A 15,384-nucleotide genomic window follows, 5' to 3' on the forward strand; every position below is an offset into this window, starting at 1 on the left:
CTGAGGCCGCATGTGTCAAAATTAGATTAGTCCGCGAACAGTCTTTGGGTCTTTTGTTAGTACTCAGCAGGTCTGAACGGTCAAGCTCTTCGGTACGTTTGATGGCGTCTGTGATTATGCTGGCCGGATAGCTCTGTTTTTCGAGCGCGCTCCGAAGTTGTTCGCAGTGGCGGGAAAATTCGCTGCTATCAGAGCATATTCTTTTAAAACGGACTGCTTGGCTGTAGGGAAAGCTCTTTTGCATGTCCTGCCAACCATACTGTGCCCCGCGTGTCGATGCGCAAGGAAATTTGAGACTTGTATATTCATGCACCCGTCACGTGTCCGTCATATCAACACAAGGTTCTCACAGATTACCATTTTTTTACTTTGATTGTCCTAGCTGCTATACCGAGAGTTCATCACGTGAGCCTATAAAAGCGGCTGCATTGTATCATACCTACTTACTCTGACGAAGGCCGTGCCACGGCCGAAACATTAGTAAATACGATCCTTTTCTTATGTGCTATCTGCAAGTTAACTCAATATAGAAAATACCCGGACCTGTCGTGCCTTCCCTTCAAGTTCTATATATATATATATATATATATATATATATATATATATATATATATATATATATATATATATATATATATATATATATATATTATTAGTCCAAAGGTACTTTGTGTTTGTAAAACCACAAACTTTCAGCGTAAAGACCCTGCCGCTCGGTTATTGGCTGATCTTCCTTTGTACCTGCTTTGTGGGTGTGCGCCAGAATAAAAAGAATCATCATCATCGCCATAAGCTGGGCAGAAGAAGAAGTACTCTCCTAAACGGCTTCTGTGAATAAAGAAAAGGCAGCAGTAGGAATCGTCTCAGATTACCTCGGTTGGTCATTCTCGGTAAGACTACCAGACTTCACTCCGGTTTTCGAAGCTGAGCTCCTGGCTATTATTTTAGCGCTACGAAAACTTCCTTCAAACGAAGAGAGTGCAATGATAATTACTGATTCTCTTTCGCTGTGTACTACTCTCACAGCTTCAGAACAATCAAGAGCTCTAGCGACATTACAAACATTAGTTCCACCTCATGTGAAGTTCCTGAAGTTAGTCTGGGTCCCGGGACACTGTGGCATACGGTTGAATGAAATAGCCGATTCACTATCTCGAGCCACACTTGATGGCCCTGTGATCTCGGTACTACCAGAATCGGAACACATAGTGTCGATCAGATATAGAAAATGGGCTATTTATACGGATATTATGGAAAATATTACTAAACATACGGACTATCAGCACCTAACATACCCCTGGAAACCTCAGTGGAGTCAATCTAAAAAGTTAGCAGTTATTTTAACCAAATTTCGATGCCGTGTCCCTCCATTAAACTTTTACTTGCACAGAGCTGGTCTGGCGATATCCCCCCTGTGTCCATTCTGTGAAGAAACGGAAACAATAGAGCATTACTTTATAACATGTAAAAACTATTCATTAATTAGGAAAAGACTTTTAATTGTTCCTTTTCAAGCAGTAGGTTTAAATTTAACTGCAGATAATGTTCTAAGTTTCGGTGCCTTTAGCTTGGGACATTGCCACAGGAGCGTATTCGATGCTGTATGCAATTTCATTCGAGAATCAAAGCGCATGTCATAATAATGCCTGCTTAAATATATTTCTGACGACACTTGTCTAATTTTGAATGAAATTTGCATATTCATTTGATTGTGACCGGGTGAGATAAGCTCGATTGTCTGGTCTACTCAAAATTTCTGTCTTCCACTGTAGTATTACCTCACCTTTTCTCTTCTTGATTCAATCTTTAATTATTTGTTTAGTTTAATATTCCTTTTTAGTTAATGATTATTTTCTATTACATCATTAGTTTTTTTGATTAAGGATAAACCTTTTAATATATATCATTTAGGATACTTCTAGATTTCATGGCCAATCCCCCATAGTGGGTATGTGCCAGTGCGAAGGGGCAACAACAACAACAACAACAACGGCGGACACGCGAAATTTTGTCTCCAACCACTTCTACAATAATGAGTCTCTCTCGCTCCGATTCGAGAAATCCCTCTCAAGCGGTGAGCAGAGACAGTCCGCGGGGAACACTTGCCGTTCCGATGGACCAATCGAGCAGCCATACCAGCGAGAGCCAGTCATCCGCCGACTCGAAACTAGCAGCACCGGTTGTCTTGAGGACTCCGAAGGCACCGGCTGAGACGCACGAGGCCGTCGAGACACTTTCTTCCGCAAGGCCGACGGTTGTCCAGGAACCGGGAGTCCATGTCGAAGAACCCCGGGAGGACGAGGCTTCTCAAAACGACAGGTACTGTATCGTAATCTGGGTTACAGGCGCCGGCCTGGCATTCCCCTTCGTGGTTGCCGTGTGGCTTTTGTTGGTCCCGTTCATAGTCCACAGCAACGTGACCATCGAGCCCATGCTACGTGACCTCAGGGTGACCATGTTCCGAACCACTACCCTAGACCCATGGAGGGATACTCCGCCCAAGTGCCTCGTACCCGTGGTGCGGCCGGCGCTGGCGGCACAACTGAAGGTGGGCCCGCCGTACAATCCAAACACGACAAACCTGGTGCCGCGCCTTCTATTCTGTCTCTTCAACAACACTCGCGTCAACTCGAACTCCACCTACTACAACACCACATGGCACTACGTGTTCGAGGTGCTGCCTTTTGACTTGTGCACCAACGTAGTCTACTGGTCGGTCGGAATCGAAAACGGGGCTCTGACAAGTCGGCTGCCCTCCTTCGATGCGCACTACGGCTTGCACAGATTAAGGAACATCACGAACACCCTCAATTACACTACCACCAAGATACTGCTGGCGTTGGGTGGTTACGCCGAGGACGCGCCGCACTTCTCGAGGCTTGGTCGGGACAAGGACGTGTTGGACGAATTGATAAGGAACTTCATGAGCGCCGTGGTCAGGTACGGCCTCAGCGGCGTCACTGTGCACTGGACCGAGCCCAGCTTCGATTGCCGTGGACACGACGACCAGCGCGTGCTCAAGATACTGTTGCGCAGGCTCCATGCTTCGATCAAATCTCTCCTGCCCGCTGGTCTGGTCACAGTTATACTGGAGCCGGGCGCTGTCAACGAGCTGTTCGCCCACGACGCTGCCGACGCTGTAGACCACTTCTTTCTCGCGACGCAGCGAGTCGTTCCCAGCGAACCCACCAACCTTGGACAGTTCTGCGAAACCGTAACGCGAGGAATGCACGCAGCACTCAGGCGACTCGCCGGTGCCGTCGTTCCGCCGAAGCTGCGCAGATCTCAACTCTGCCTGACCGACAGCGTACTGCCTTTCCTGTTATATGGAAGCTTCGACGTGCAGAAGACATTCACGGTCTCGACAAATACCGTTGCGGAGCGCGTGCCCGTCTACTGGGGATGCAACAGGGCCGGTGTTTGCAGGAATGACAATGTCGGGGACTCCTGTTTCGTGCACGTTATACCGAACGTCACGATGAGTCCCTTTGACGATTGGGCTTTCTTGACGACTCAAGTGAGCGAGCTGGGACAGCGTTTCAGCTGGAGAAAGATTATTATGTCTCAGATTCCACCAGCGCCTGACGATCCTCCGCATGCGTGCGTCCTGCTCTTGGACTTTGATGGGGACAACTTCGTGGACCAGTGTCGTGGTAGTTTTTCGCGCTACGCTTTCGCGAACCATTTTTACTTCGGCAGTCTCCGGTATACCTTGTTCAACGGATCATTGACGGACGCGTTTCGAAGGTGTTAGTTATAGCTTTATATATATTCGTGATTGTTTCAAATAATTAATTTATTAGAACCCGAATTCGAAGTACAATTGCTCTTCCACTCATTGTAGCGACACAGAACGGCAGAACGCACAAAGGTAGCCCATTGTTCATGATAGCGACCTCTTTTAGGTAAAACACACAGTGGTTGCTCTTTGGGTGCTCACTCTACTCAGTGCTGATCAGGTTATCAACTTGCCTACCTAGTGAGCTGATTCGCATGCTCAGGGTAATATATATTCATTTACTGTTGCACCTTTGTACTTGATTATATTTAACTATATCATTTGAAAGTCCAAGAGCTTAAATGATCGTTCAGTGCTTTTCTTGCGAAATAAATTTTGACAAGGCTTCAGAAACACCACTTCTTTAGTACAACTTTTGTTTGTTTAATAAACTAGGGTTTACTCGGCAACAAAGTTCTTAGTAGAAGCAGGCTTGAAGCGATTCGCACTTTCATCATTAAAATCATGGCTTTTAACATAATTAGATTGACTGGAGCAGAGAGTGTTCTTCAAAGGATCTTCAGTTTGTCCCATACTGTGCAAGATAACTTGACTATAATTCGAAACTGTGTACCTCTACACCCCAAAGCTTTCTTTCTGTTACTAGAAAAACGCATCGACAAAAGAATTCGACAGATCTCACTTACCTTGAATTGATGTCATGCGAAGCATTGGGAGAAAAGGTGACTGTTCTATCATTTTTCTTTGAGCGAAACGTTACGAATTGGCGCTGAATATATGTACAAATGTTATACACACAGCCATATGTTAAACAGTCGCATGCTCACTATTGCGTAGCGATGCCCACATAAACCTGCGTAATAGCACCACCAGAAGCGCTGAGCTGATATGTAGCGCTTAAGCCAGTGAGGATAGCGGCCCTGGACAGTGCTAAATAACTGAGTTTATTAGAAGGCGCTTCACTATTGCCGTTAAATTGGAATGGCGGCCGTACGATAGAAGAGTGTGTTTCTGTTTATAAAATTGGTTTGGGTGAACATCTGAAGAAAGAAGAGCAAAAAAAATGACGCTGGTTTCTGTCTCCCGTCCTGGGGGCACGGCTCAACGCCTTTCGGGTTGACGATTGAGAAGTACATATCGTAGGAAGAAGAAAAGAGAAAAAGAAGTTAAAGACATGGCAAGAGAAAGACCTGTCAGAGCAGTCAGTAGCACGAAGCGAAAGCATTTGTCTATAAGGCGGGGAGCCTCACAGAAGCACAGAACTCGAGGAAGGCTTGGAAGGCTTGCGTCTATGAGCACGCGGGAAAAAGGATGTCTTCCACCGTTGCAACAGGCAGACCGAGCTGGAGATAACGACTCATCACGCAACATTCTACGGCCAGGGCAGGGCAGTAGCAAATGATATGCTCCAGTGTTCTGAATATCTTACGCCGATGCCACTATTATACTACTTTAAAGGGGAAGACTCTTCTAGTGATGTGGCAGTGGACAATAAAACAAATACTGGAAAATTCGCATTACTGTGCGCTGCATGTTTCGAAAATGTTAACAATTCAGAGCACTAGGTACTCTACTATAGAAAAGCATAAAGCTGTCCCATGGGCCTCACACTTGATGAGGCCAAGCTGAAAAAATTACGCTGTGGCTGATCTCGCGGCGTGAAGTCACGTGCAGCGTAACGTGACGCAAGCACGTGCACTTTCTGGCAAAAAGCCTAGAAATGTGTATTTGCATAAAGTGATTAACGACTTTGAGTACTCGGTACTCTACTATGGGAAAGCTTAAAGCCGTCTTTCGAACCTCACACTTGATGAGGACACATTGACTAAAAGTGTGCTTGGGCCGGACACAGGTTACAGATAGCGAAACGGCCTCCGGTTTTAGGTGCAGGCGTTACGCCATGCTCCAGATGTTTGCACTTGTGCCAATTCGTGTTTATAAAATTATGTTTAATGATGTCAGGCACTTGTTGCTATACTAATGGTGAGCAGAATGACGTACATTTGTGTGGTGTTTGGGAAAAATGTGTTAAATAGTTTTCGAGTGCCTTGACCTAGTCTTTGCATATGTCATTCAGCTACAATCAGAGCGCTAATCGGAGCCATAGTTTCTATCCCTGTGAGAAACCTTATTTCGCTACTTATTTCTCTTTTACTCGACTGTGTTTCTCATTCCTTGGTCACCATTGTATGGCATCTTTGGGTTCATTATATTAACGTTCGGGTCAACTCTAATACTTTTAGCAGTGAATATATTTAGACTATTAGTAGCTGGCGCTCTGTCGTAAAAAAAACCGTCATCATGATGAGCCAGCACGCACCCTCCTCATACTCCTTGTAGCAAAGTTAAGGCTATTGGTAACGTGGGCTCCATTGCGGAAAATTTGTTCTCGTTTGCCTATTTACTGTGACGCACGCCCACTGCGTGTAATTGTTCAAAAAGAGAGTGGTTTATAACATATTTCGAAGTTTTAGAGGTGCTCTGTTTGGTGTATGCATCAATAAAAGAAAGAGAAAGAATTGATAACTGTCAGGCTTTTTAAGAGGTTATAAATTCAAGCAACACTCCCATTTCATTCTCTGCTGTGTATGTGCCATAGTACTTCAGGCGAGCCCCACTAGCGTATATATTATAAAACGGTGTTAGGCCGCGTTCACACTGAGCATTCCGGCGGCCGAATGTGCTCCGAATTCGGTTCGGCGGCAGCGAGATCCGCCGAAAGGGTCCTGTCCGCGCCGATCGCTCGCGAACCGATTTTTGCGGCATCTGCCGCTGAATCGGTCGCTGCGGACCAATAGGAGCGCTAGTGAAGGAATTTTCAAAAATGGCGGCCAAGCCCTACTCACTTGTTATGCTGCAGTGCACGTAACTGAATGTTGAAACCAAAGGGAGTTTAACCTACTCTGTGCCTACTTCGCGTCCCTATTTCGTGAAAGAGGTGACCGAGCTTGCTGTTGGCGTGACCGAGCTTGTTGTGGTCTTGCAGGGCCAAATGAACCCACGAACGCCGCTGGCGTCGGTGGTTTTTTCTGCTCTTCGAGTATTACAAGACAGTCACTTGCGAGCAAAGTAAGCAGTACTATCTCTTCTTGCTTCCTGCGTACGAGAATCATCGAAGACTAGGCCACCGGATAGCCTAGCGGCATTTGCGAACCATGACAACAACCGGGTGACAGCGTATCCATCACGTGTTCGCCCCATGGTAAATGGCATATTCGGCGGCGTGGGGCGCGTCCAGTGCGAAGAACGATGCGTTTCGGCAGCAGGAGAATTCCGGTCGCTGTAGAAAGCGGATGCTTCAGTGTGAACTAGGCGTTAAACCAACTGATAACAAAGACAGAAAAGAAGTGGAATGAAGAAAATAGAGGAAATGAATGAAATAAATGTACAAAAGGTAAAACAAACAAAAAACGAAGTAGCAAAGGTGGAAAGTGTGCGAAAAAAGGGAGAGAGGCAGAAAGAATGTGACAAAAAGAAAGAAGGGAATGAAAGTAGTGAATTAAGGGCACGAAAAGAAAACGAAACTTAAGGCAATGAAAAGTCTGAAAAAAGGTAAAAAAATTCAGACACGAAAATGAGTTCGATAAGAGAGTGAGACAAAAAAAGAAAGAAAAGTAACTGAAGAGAATTAAATTTGTAGAAACAAACTTACACAAAATTGAGATAGAAGAATGCATTGATCCAGGCAAAGCGGCAGACCGTTCGTGCGGCTCCCAAGCTGACACCAGAAATACCAGTGTCAGCTTCGGTTGCAACATTGTTAGTTGTGATTCAGAAGTTCTTACTTTTTCGTGACTGAAAAATAGAAAAAATAGGCAAGTCAAATAAAAATATTAAAAGTAAAGATGTTTCCAGTGAGGACAGAATCCGGCGGTCATCGTGGCAAGCAAGTGAGCTATCATGAAACCCACCATTTCCTGAAAGTGCTTCGCAAACGCACTATATTATTCCTGTGTTGTGGAAGGAGCCTCCATACCACATGTAGTAATGCGTGGCAGTAGTACAGAATCACGCCATGCGCAAAAATATCTAAGCTAAGCATAGATTAAATGTCTAAAAAGACCCACTCATTGCGAAGTGCCAAGCGATGTATGATAATCATCCGCTTCGACAACATAAATTAAGTCAGCAGCTGCCTAGGTTCGCGTGTTGCCCTGCGGGCGCAAAGTGGTCCCTTCGCTGATTCGCAAACGTGACAATTATGGCACGATGGACACTTGACGAGTGTACTTGCAGTAGGAATTCTAATTTGAAACGATAATTCGATCATTCTAAACGGTGCATGTCTCGTGCACAGTAAAAGAACGATGCGCAGTCATTCGTTCTCTTGCAGCACGGTTGCGAATCGCATGGAGAACTGAAGGCAGGCTCAAAATGGAGAAGACGATGCAGCTTGTAACCAATTAGGCTACCGTGTTTTACACTTGAAGGCGTAGCACAAGCGTCCTACACCTTTTTTTTCTGGCTCCTAGTCGTTTGCCTAAAGTGTAAAATGAAGACATTACTTTCATAACGCCTTTCATTTTATTCTGTAAGTTTCATGTGAAGCTGATTGGATAGGTGGCCAAACTATGATATATAGCCCGTTCAACAAAGGAGGTTTTTTTACGATCACATAATAGAGTTGAAGCTGTACTTCTCTGGCTCCACGAACGGTCGAACAGTGAAAGACGGTCGACTCCTTGTTTTTAGCGGGACGGCTCAGCGCTCTCCCATAGTTGAGTACGAAGTACTCGAAATGATGAAACATTTGTTTCTAAACACAGCTCAGCTCGCGTTGTTGGTGGGGCCCAAGGGACGGCTTTTTGCTCTCCCATAGTATAGTACCAAGTACTCTAAATTGTTAACGACTTTTTCAAGACACAAAATTTAGGGACGGCTTATTGTTCTCACATAGTTCAGTAAAATTGAGTACCAAGTACGCACCAATTGTTAAACATTTATTTAAACACAAAGGAGTATGTGGTTCATGACTTGTTGAAGCAAGACGGCTCTATGCTCTCCCATAGTTGAGTACCAAGTACTTAAATATTTTAAAACTACTTCCAAACAGACTTTTTCTTTATCAGAAACGTGTTATTTTTGTGAAATATTGTTCTTGAGCAGAAGGGTGAATAGTCCTCACAGGTGGATGCAAAAACATCACTTTACGATGTGCGAAACTCCTCTGTTTGTAGACATAACCTTTATTTGGGATATAAGCTTGGTCATCTCGAGCTTTATGAATGTCCCGTCCTTTTTGTACAAATTTTCGCATTCGTAATGAAGTAGTGGGTCATGCAAAGCTCGGCAAACACATCGTCAGCGCTAAGCACGAGGCGCTCGGCCCGGACGTTGTTGCTCCTTTCACTGGCTAGGCCTACGATCCTATCTTGTCCCAAATAACAGTTGTGGCTCTCTCAGTTCTTTATTATACTTGGTAGAGTTTGCTGGGTCTCCTCGCAATCCTGGAGTTGTGAAGTTGGACTTGACCTGCCACCATGACCACTGCATCTGCCACAAGCCCTCCACCTATGGCTCCCCAGGCCTTCGTATGCTCCGGTGTGGTCCGTCAGCGGGACCCTGCCATATTCAGTGGCACTGACTGTCTTGTGGCTGGTGCCGCGCCAGCGTGGCGGAGCACGAGCGGAGAGAGACGATACGCACGACAGCTGCTCAGCTAACGAAAAGGGGCCTCCCACTTTATTCGGGGCAGAATATATACAATCTCCGGGGCGCCACCTGCTAGTGGCAGCCGAACTAAATGACTGAAGGGTGGCGACCTCTACATCTCCCCCCTTGAAGACCAGACGGAAGACGGAGGACGCCAGACACTGCACATCACAAGTTCAGGCGGTTCGGAGGCATAACACGGCGGCCACTACGTGTTCGTGTCACACCATCACTGCGGTCACTGTCTGCAGGGGGCAGTCCAAGGGAATCGGGTGGTTGCACTGTAGTAGTTCGCTGGGGTTCCAGAGGAGGCAGTGTTCGCTGTGGCTCCTGCTCCTCAGACGGCGGTGGTTCCACCCTTGGCGCAGGAGGTGCAAAAGGCACTAGGTGACGCCGGTTGCGCTGTAGGACGCCACCCTGCTCCGTTTCCACGACATAACTTCGTGGTAGGCGTGCTGGGCTAAGCACTGTAGCTTTGACCTGATCAGGTCGTACCCAGACACACTGGCCTAATCGGAGCGATGACAGATCTTGAGCTCTGTGATGCCTGTTAAAGTCAGCGGCCTGTTTCTGCTTGTAGGCTGCATCTTTTCTCCTCACGTCTTTCCTCGACGGCCAGTGAGGACATAACTGGGAGTCCTGTTTCGGCACTTTGGTTCGGAGTTGTCGTCCCATCAAGAGCTGGGCCGGGCTGAAGCCATCGACTCCGGGGGTGTCCCGGTAGCTGAGCAAGGCCAGATGAGGGTCTGTGCTTTGCGAAACGACTCCTTGATTGTCCTGACCATTCTCTCCGCCTCTCCGTTCGATTGCGCATAGTGCGGGCTGCTGGTGACGTGGTCGAAGCCGTAAGATGCCGCCAATGCTGCAAACTCGCGTGAAGAGAACGGTGGACCGTTGTCTGATCTGACTTCTCGCGGAATCCCAAGCCGGACAAAGATGCTTTCGAGAACGTCGATGACTGCCTGAGCCCCGGTTGCTCCGCAAGGTTACAACTTCAGGGTACCTGGAGTGGTAGTCCACCACCAAGATGAATGTCTGGCTGCGGAGGTGGAACAGGTCCACGCCGACAAGTTCCCAGGGACGTCCAGGTAGGACCGTGGAGACCAGGGGCTCTGCATGGTTCACCCGAGTGGAAGCACATTGCTCGCAGTTAGTTACCAGAGAGGTAATGTCTGCCGAAATGCCAGGCCACCAAATGGACTCTCGAGCGAGAGCTTTCGTCCTGTTGATGCCTTGGTGTCCTTCGTGCGACAGCGTCAAAACAGCCGGCCGAGGAGAATGCGGGATGACCATCCTGGCGCCTTTCAGTAGAACACCATCGCAGACAGAGAGCTCATCAGCTGCTGAGGCATACTGAGAGGTACAGTGGCAGTTTGAACTTCTGTGGCCAACCATTCTGGCAGAAGGAGGTGAGGGCTCTGCATTCGCCATCGGACTCTTGTGCTTGTCGCACGTCCTCTGGGCGTAGTGGCGAGGCTTCTGACATGCCGCTGACCACTTGAGCTGCAAACAATTCCACGGTGTCCAGGGGGAGGGACGCCTTCTGGGTGATGCGTGACAAGGTATCTGCCGTAGCTAACAGCTTTCCTGGCACGTGGAGCATTCGGAACTGGTATCGCATGGTCTTTAACCTGAGCCTCTGTATGCGAGGCAGCAGCATGTCCAGCTCCATCTTGCCGAAGAGAGAAACGAGTGGTAGGTGATCTGTCTCAACATCGAAGGTGATGCCGTGGACGAATTCGTCAAACCGTTGGATAGCCCATGTTGTTGCCAACGCTTCCTTTTCTGCCTGGCTGTAACGCTGCTCTGTCTCGGTCATTGATCTTGAAGCAAACGCAACTGGGTGGCGCTCTCCAGAGGGCTGTGTCTGCAGCAAGACTGCGCCCAGTCCGAATGAGCTTGCGTCAGCCGAAACTGTGGTGGCGTATGATGGATGGTACTTGGCCATGCAACGGTCTGATGTCAGGAGTTCCTTGATTTTCTCGAATGCAGCATTTTGTTCATGCTGCCACACCCAAGTCGCAGACTTGTTTAGAAGTGCTCTGATGGGAGCTGTGACCTCTGAGATGCAAGGCAAAAACCGGGCAAGATGGCTCACCATTCCGAGCAGTCGCCGGACACCTGCGATGTCTGTTGGAGCCTCCATGGCTTTGATTGCTTCGACCTTGTCTGTACTTGGCCTGATGCCTTGTGCTGAAACGATGACTCCTAGGAAGGAGACTTCGGAGACACCAAAACGACACTTGTCTTGGTTCAACGTGATGCCTGCTTTTGCAAGGCGAGACAGCACCTGGCTCAGTCTGGCATCGTGATCCTCGCGGGTGCGCCCAAAGACCAGAATGTCGTCTATCATATTGGCGACTCCTTCCTGGCCCTCCAGGATCCTGGCCATCTGTTTTTGGAAGTACTCCGGCGCGGAGGTGATGCCAAAGGGGAGCCGGCAAAAGCAGTATCGGCCAAATGGGGTGATGAACGTTGTGAGCTCTTAGGAGTCGGCAGATAGTTTAACCTGATGAAAACTGGCTGTTGCATCCAGCTTGGAGAAAACTGTTGCGTCGCCAAGGAGGCCAATGACTTGCTCTACAGTTGGTAGGATGTGGCGATCGCGAAGGACGACCTCGTTCAGCTGAGTCAAGTCAACGCACAGCTGGTAGGAACCATCGGCTTTCCGTACTACAACGAGACCAGAGCACCACGGGGTTGGGTTGTCGACCCTGCGGATCACGCCTCCTTCCTCCAGTTTGTCAAGCTCGTGACGGACGACCTCGCGTAGCGGGATGGGAATCCTGCGAGGCACACTTAGGGAGAAGGGTACGGCGCCAGGTCTCAGAAGGATAGTGTACTCGTCCTTGAGGGTGCCCAATCCCTGGAAGAGCTCAGCACGCAATGTTGCTTTCGGAGTCTGAAGTTCGTCGAGAAACTTTACAACTTCCAGAGCTTGAAGCGCCGACAGTCCAAGAAGAAGTACGGTGAGAGACTGGATCACGTACAAGCGCTGAGAGCTCATTTTCCCGTGCCACCGAAGTCTCGCCATGTACGAACCTAGCACGCGCAGCGGCTGACCACCAGGTCCGGTGAGCAGGCTGTTGACGGGGTCGAGCTTGGCCGGCAATGCAGGGAAGTCGCTCGGAACGGCGGACACGTCGGCTCCGGAATCGACCTTGAACTACGCTGTGTAGTTGTCAACGGTGATGTCGACGAACTTTGCCGCGGCGAGCGTCCCGACAGCGTGAAGCTGAACGGAGCCGAGCTTCTGTTTTGCCTGCCGCGCGCGGCACACTTCCGCAAATTGTCCTTTCTTTTTGCAGGAGTTGCAGACGGAGTTTCGAGCAGGGCAGTTAGAACGTGGATGTGGCGCGCGGCCGCAGAATTCACATGTTGACGGCTGGCAGGAGCGCTCTGCTTTCCGCGGGGGCGAAGGCCGCTTATCGTAGTTGCGGCGGCGAGAGGCGAACTTCTTATCTCGTACGGCGTCGAGGTGTTGCTCGCGGGAGTGCTCTGCGCAGTTTTGGGGCAACGTTTTTTCTTTGTCGGCGTCTTCTGATTGACGGGCCTGCATCCATGCTTCTTTGAGCGTCAACTTCGCGTTCCGGCAAAGCTGGTCCAAAAGGCGCGAGTCGCGGAGGCCGACGACGAATCTATCGCGTACAAGCCTTTGCTCTACCTCAGCTGACGGATAGTTGCACCGCTTCACCATTCTACACAGTTCGGCGTAGTAGGCGTCGACGCTCTCGTCGGGTAACTGAACACGCCGGTGAAAACACGACGACTCGTACAGTTCATTCGCCGGATGCACGAAGTGGTCGGTGAAGCTGGCGGCAACCGCTTGAAATGAGGCGAGTGATGCGGTGTCGAGCGAGAACGTCTCCAGAAGTAGGCGGGCCTCCAGCCCCATGCAGTACAACAACGAGCGTACGTGCATGTCGCCGGATGCTTGAGTCAGGCCGGAAACGACGGCGTAGTCCTCGTAGCGGCTGAGCCATGTTGGCCAGGTTCCCGGGCTCACAAAGTCGAACGGTGCGGGCGGCTGGAGGTTGAGGCTGAGCTTTTTCGGCGCCACTCCGTCGAGGGCCATCGTCGTGCGGTACGGGCGAGTTCGGGATGAGGGGGCGTTACGCAGCCACTTCTGACACCATGTCTTGTGGCTGGTGCCGCGCCAGCGTGGCGGAGCACGACCGGAGAGAGACGATACGCACGACAGCTGCTCAGCTAACGAAAAGGGGCCTCCCACTTTATTCGGGGCAGAATATATACAATCTCCGGGGCGCCACCTGCTAGTGGCAGCCGAACTAAATGACTGAAGGGTGGTGACCTCTACACTGACGATAACGACGTCGACGACTGGCTGGCTACTTACGAACTCGTGAGTGTCTTGAACAAATGGGACGAAGCCACGAGACTGGCCACTGTCGGCATTTGCCTCGGTGGCATTGCACACTTGTGGCTTCGGAACCATTAAACTGACGTTCCAACCTAGACAGCATTCAATACAGTGTTCAGCGAAGTCTTTGGTCGTCCTGCGGTCCGCAAACTTTGTGAGGAGCCGTGCCTTCAATTTTGCCAGTGACATAAATGTTGTGTTTTGGGTTTTCGGTTTCGGTTTTGAAATGACATGTGAGGATGCCAGGGGGCACCGCTCTGGCATCTAGGATTTCAAGGCGACTGTAAAATGAAAACACTGTGTGTTGCGTAACCGTGGAGTGCGGTTGTTGTTCTTTTCTTCGGCGCTTCGCGCCAACCCGCGTGTTCGGGCTGGTCGGCGTCCCCGCCAGTCGCGTACGTCTCCGTCGGCCATCTTCTTCTTCTGCTTCGTCGGGGCCAGCCAGCCCCCAACACAGCAATGGCGACGAGGACCTGTAAGAACCCATTTCGTTCTCCGTGTTCGCCTTTTTCGTGCTTCTAATGGACCTACCCTAATAACCCTAGACGCTCTTTGTTCCCAGCAAGGTGGCAGCAGCGTGCTGCGTTGCTTCAAGTCTTCCTTCAGCTACGCCGCCTCTGTCGTCTTCTTCAAACAGTGTACTTGTGTCATTTTCTTCTCGTGTGCACCACTCCATTCTTCTTGCTTGAAATGGCGTCTCTTATTTCACCTCCGCTATTTCTTCATTCGCCCGGAGACCCGGTACTTCCGTGGGCGGACTGGAAATTGGTGTTTCAGGCCTACGCAGACGCGGCCGGGGAAGACTCCAGCAAGCCCGAGCGTCGCAAGGCCCTGCTGCTCAACGCATTAGGCCCTGCCGGGTTAAAGCTTTTCTATACTTTAGAAGCCACCAACGCGTCGCCGACGCCAGCGTCGGGCGATGCCTTCAAGAATGCTGTTCCTCTTTTCGATGAGCATTTTAAAGATGTCTCGTGCGATTATCTCGCACGCGTAAAATTCCAAGAAAGGTGACAATTGCCCGGTGAGCCAGTCGCCGAGTTCATTACTTCTCTTCGAACGCTCGCCGCGTCGTGCGGCTTCGGCGCGCTCGAGCACGATATGATCCGCCATCAGCTTTTCACCGGGGTAGCCTCGCAAAACGTCCGCTGCCACATGCTTCAAAAGGGCTCCTCAATTTCATTATCCGAAGCCCTCTCGATTGCGCGAGAGGACGAGCTTATTCGCTCCCAGTTGTAGCAGCAATTCGCTCCGCATTCAGTGCAGCAACTTTCCGCTTCGGGGGCCAAGGTGGCGGCTCTTTGTTTCACGGGACGCGTCAACATGGCGGCCCTTCACCTTCGTTTCGGCGCGGCGGCCAACATGGACGCCCGCCTGCACAGTCCTTCCGTGGCGGCCAACATGGCAACCTTTCTGCGTCGCGGGGGCGAAGAAGCCGGCAATATGGCGACCCCATTCCGCCAAATTCTTGTTTTCAGGAACAGCACCGAGCTCCTAACTCGCGTTCGCAATTTTCTTCTCCAAGCGCAACCGCGCATTGCCTTCATTGCGGATCGGCTCGGCATTTAGCCAATTTTGCGCAGTGTCCCGCGAGAAACCGCACTTGTCTTGCGTG

The 15,384-nt window shown here is 49.7% G+C and overlaps 2 protein-coding genes across 2 annotated transcripts; both read right to left on the minus strand.

The window, feature by feature from the left end:
* Positions 1-9,559: 9,559 nt before the first annotated feature.
* LOC142768278 (uncharacterized) lies at positions 9,560-10,684 on the minus strand. Its single transcript, XM_075870233.1, has one exon. The coding sequence runs from the start codon at positions 10,682-10,684 to the stop codon at positions 9,560-9,562; it is 1,125 nt and encodes a 374-aa protein (XP_075726348.1).
* Positions 10,685-12,557: 1,873 nt separating this feature from the next.
* Positions 12,558-13,466, minus strand: LOC119165467 (uncharacterized). Its single transcript, XM_037417638.2, has one exon. It carries the CDS (start codon positions 13,464-13,466, stop codon positions 12,558-12,560), a length of 909 nt encoding a protein of 302 aa, XP_037273535.2.
* Between the last annotated feature and the right edge of the window lie 1,918 nt (positions 13,467-15,384).

The sequence above is a fragment of the Rhipicephalus microplus genome, chromosome 8 (genome assembly GCF_043290135.1).
Source record: "Rhipicephalus microplus isolate Deutch F79 chromosome 8, USDA_Rmic, whole genome shotgun sequence".
Taxonomy (NCBI): Eukaryota; Metazoa; Arthropoda; class Arachnida; order Ixodida; family Ixodidae; genus Rhipicephalus; species Rhipicephalus microplus.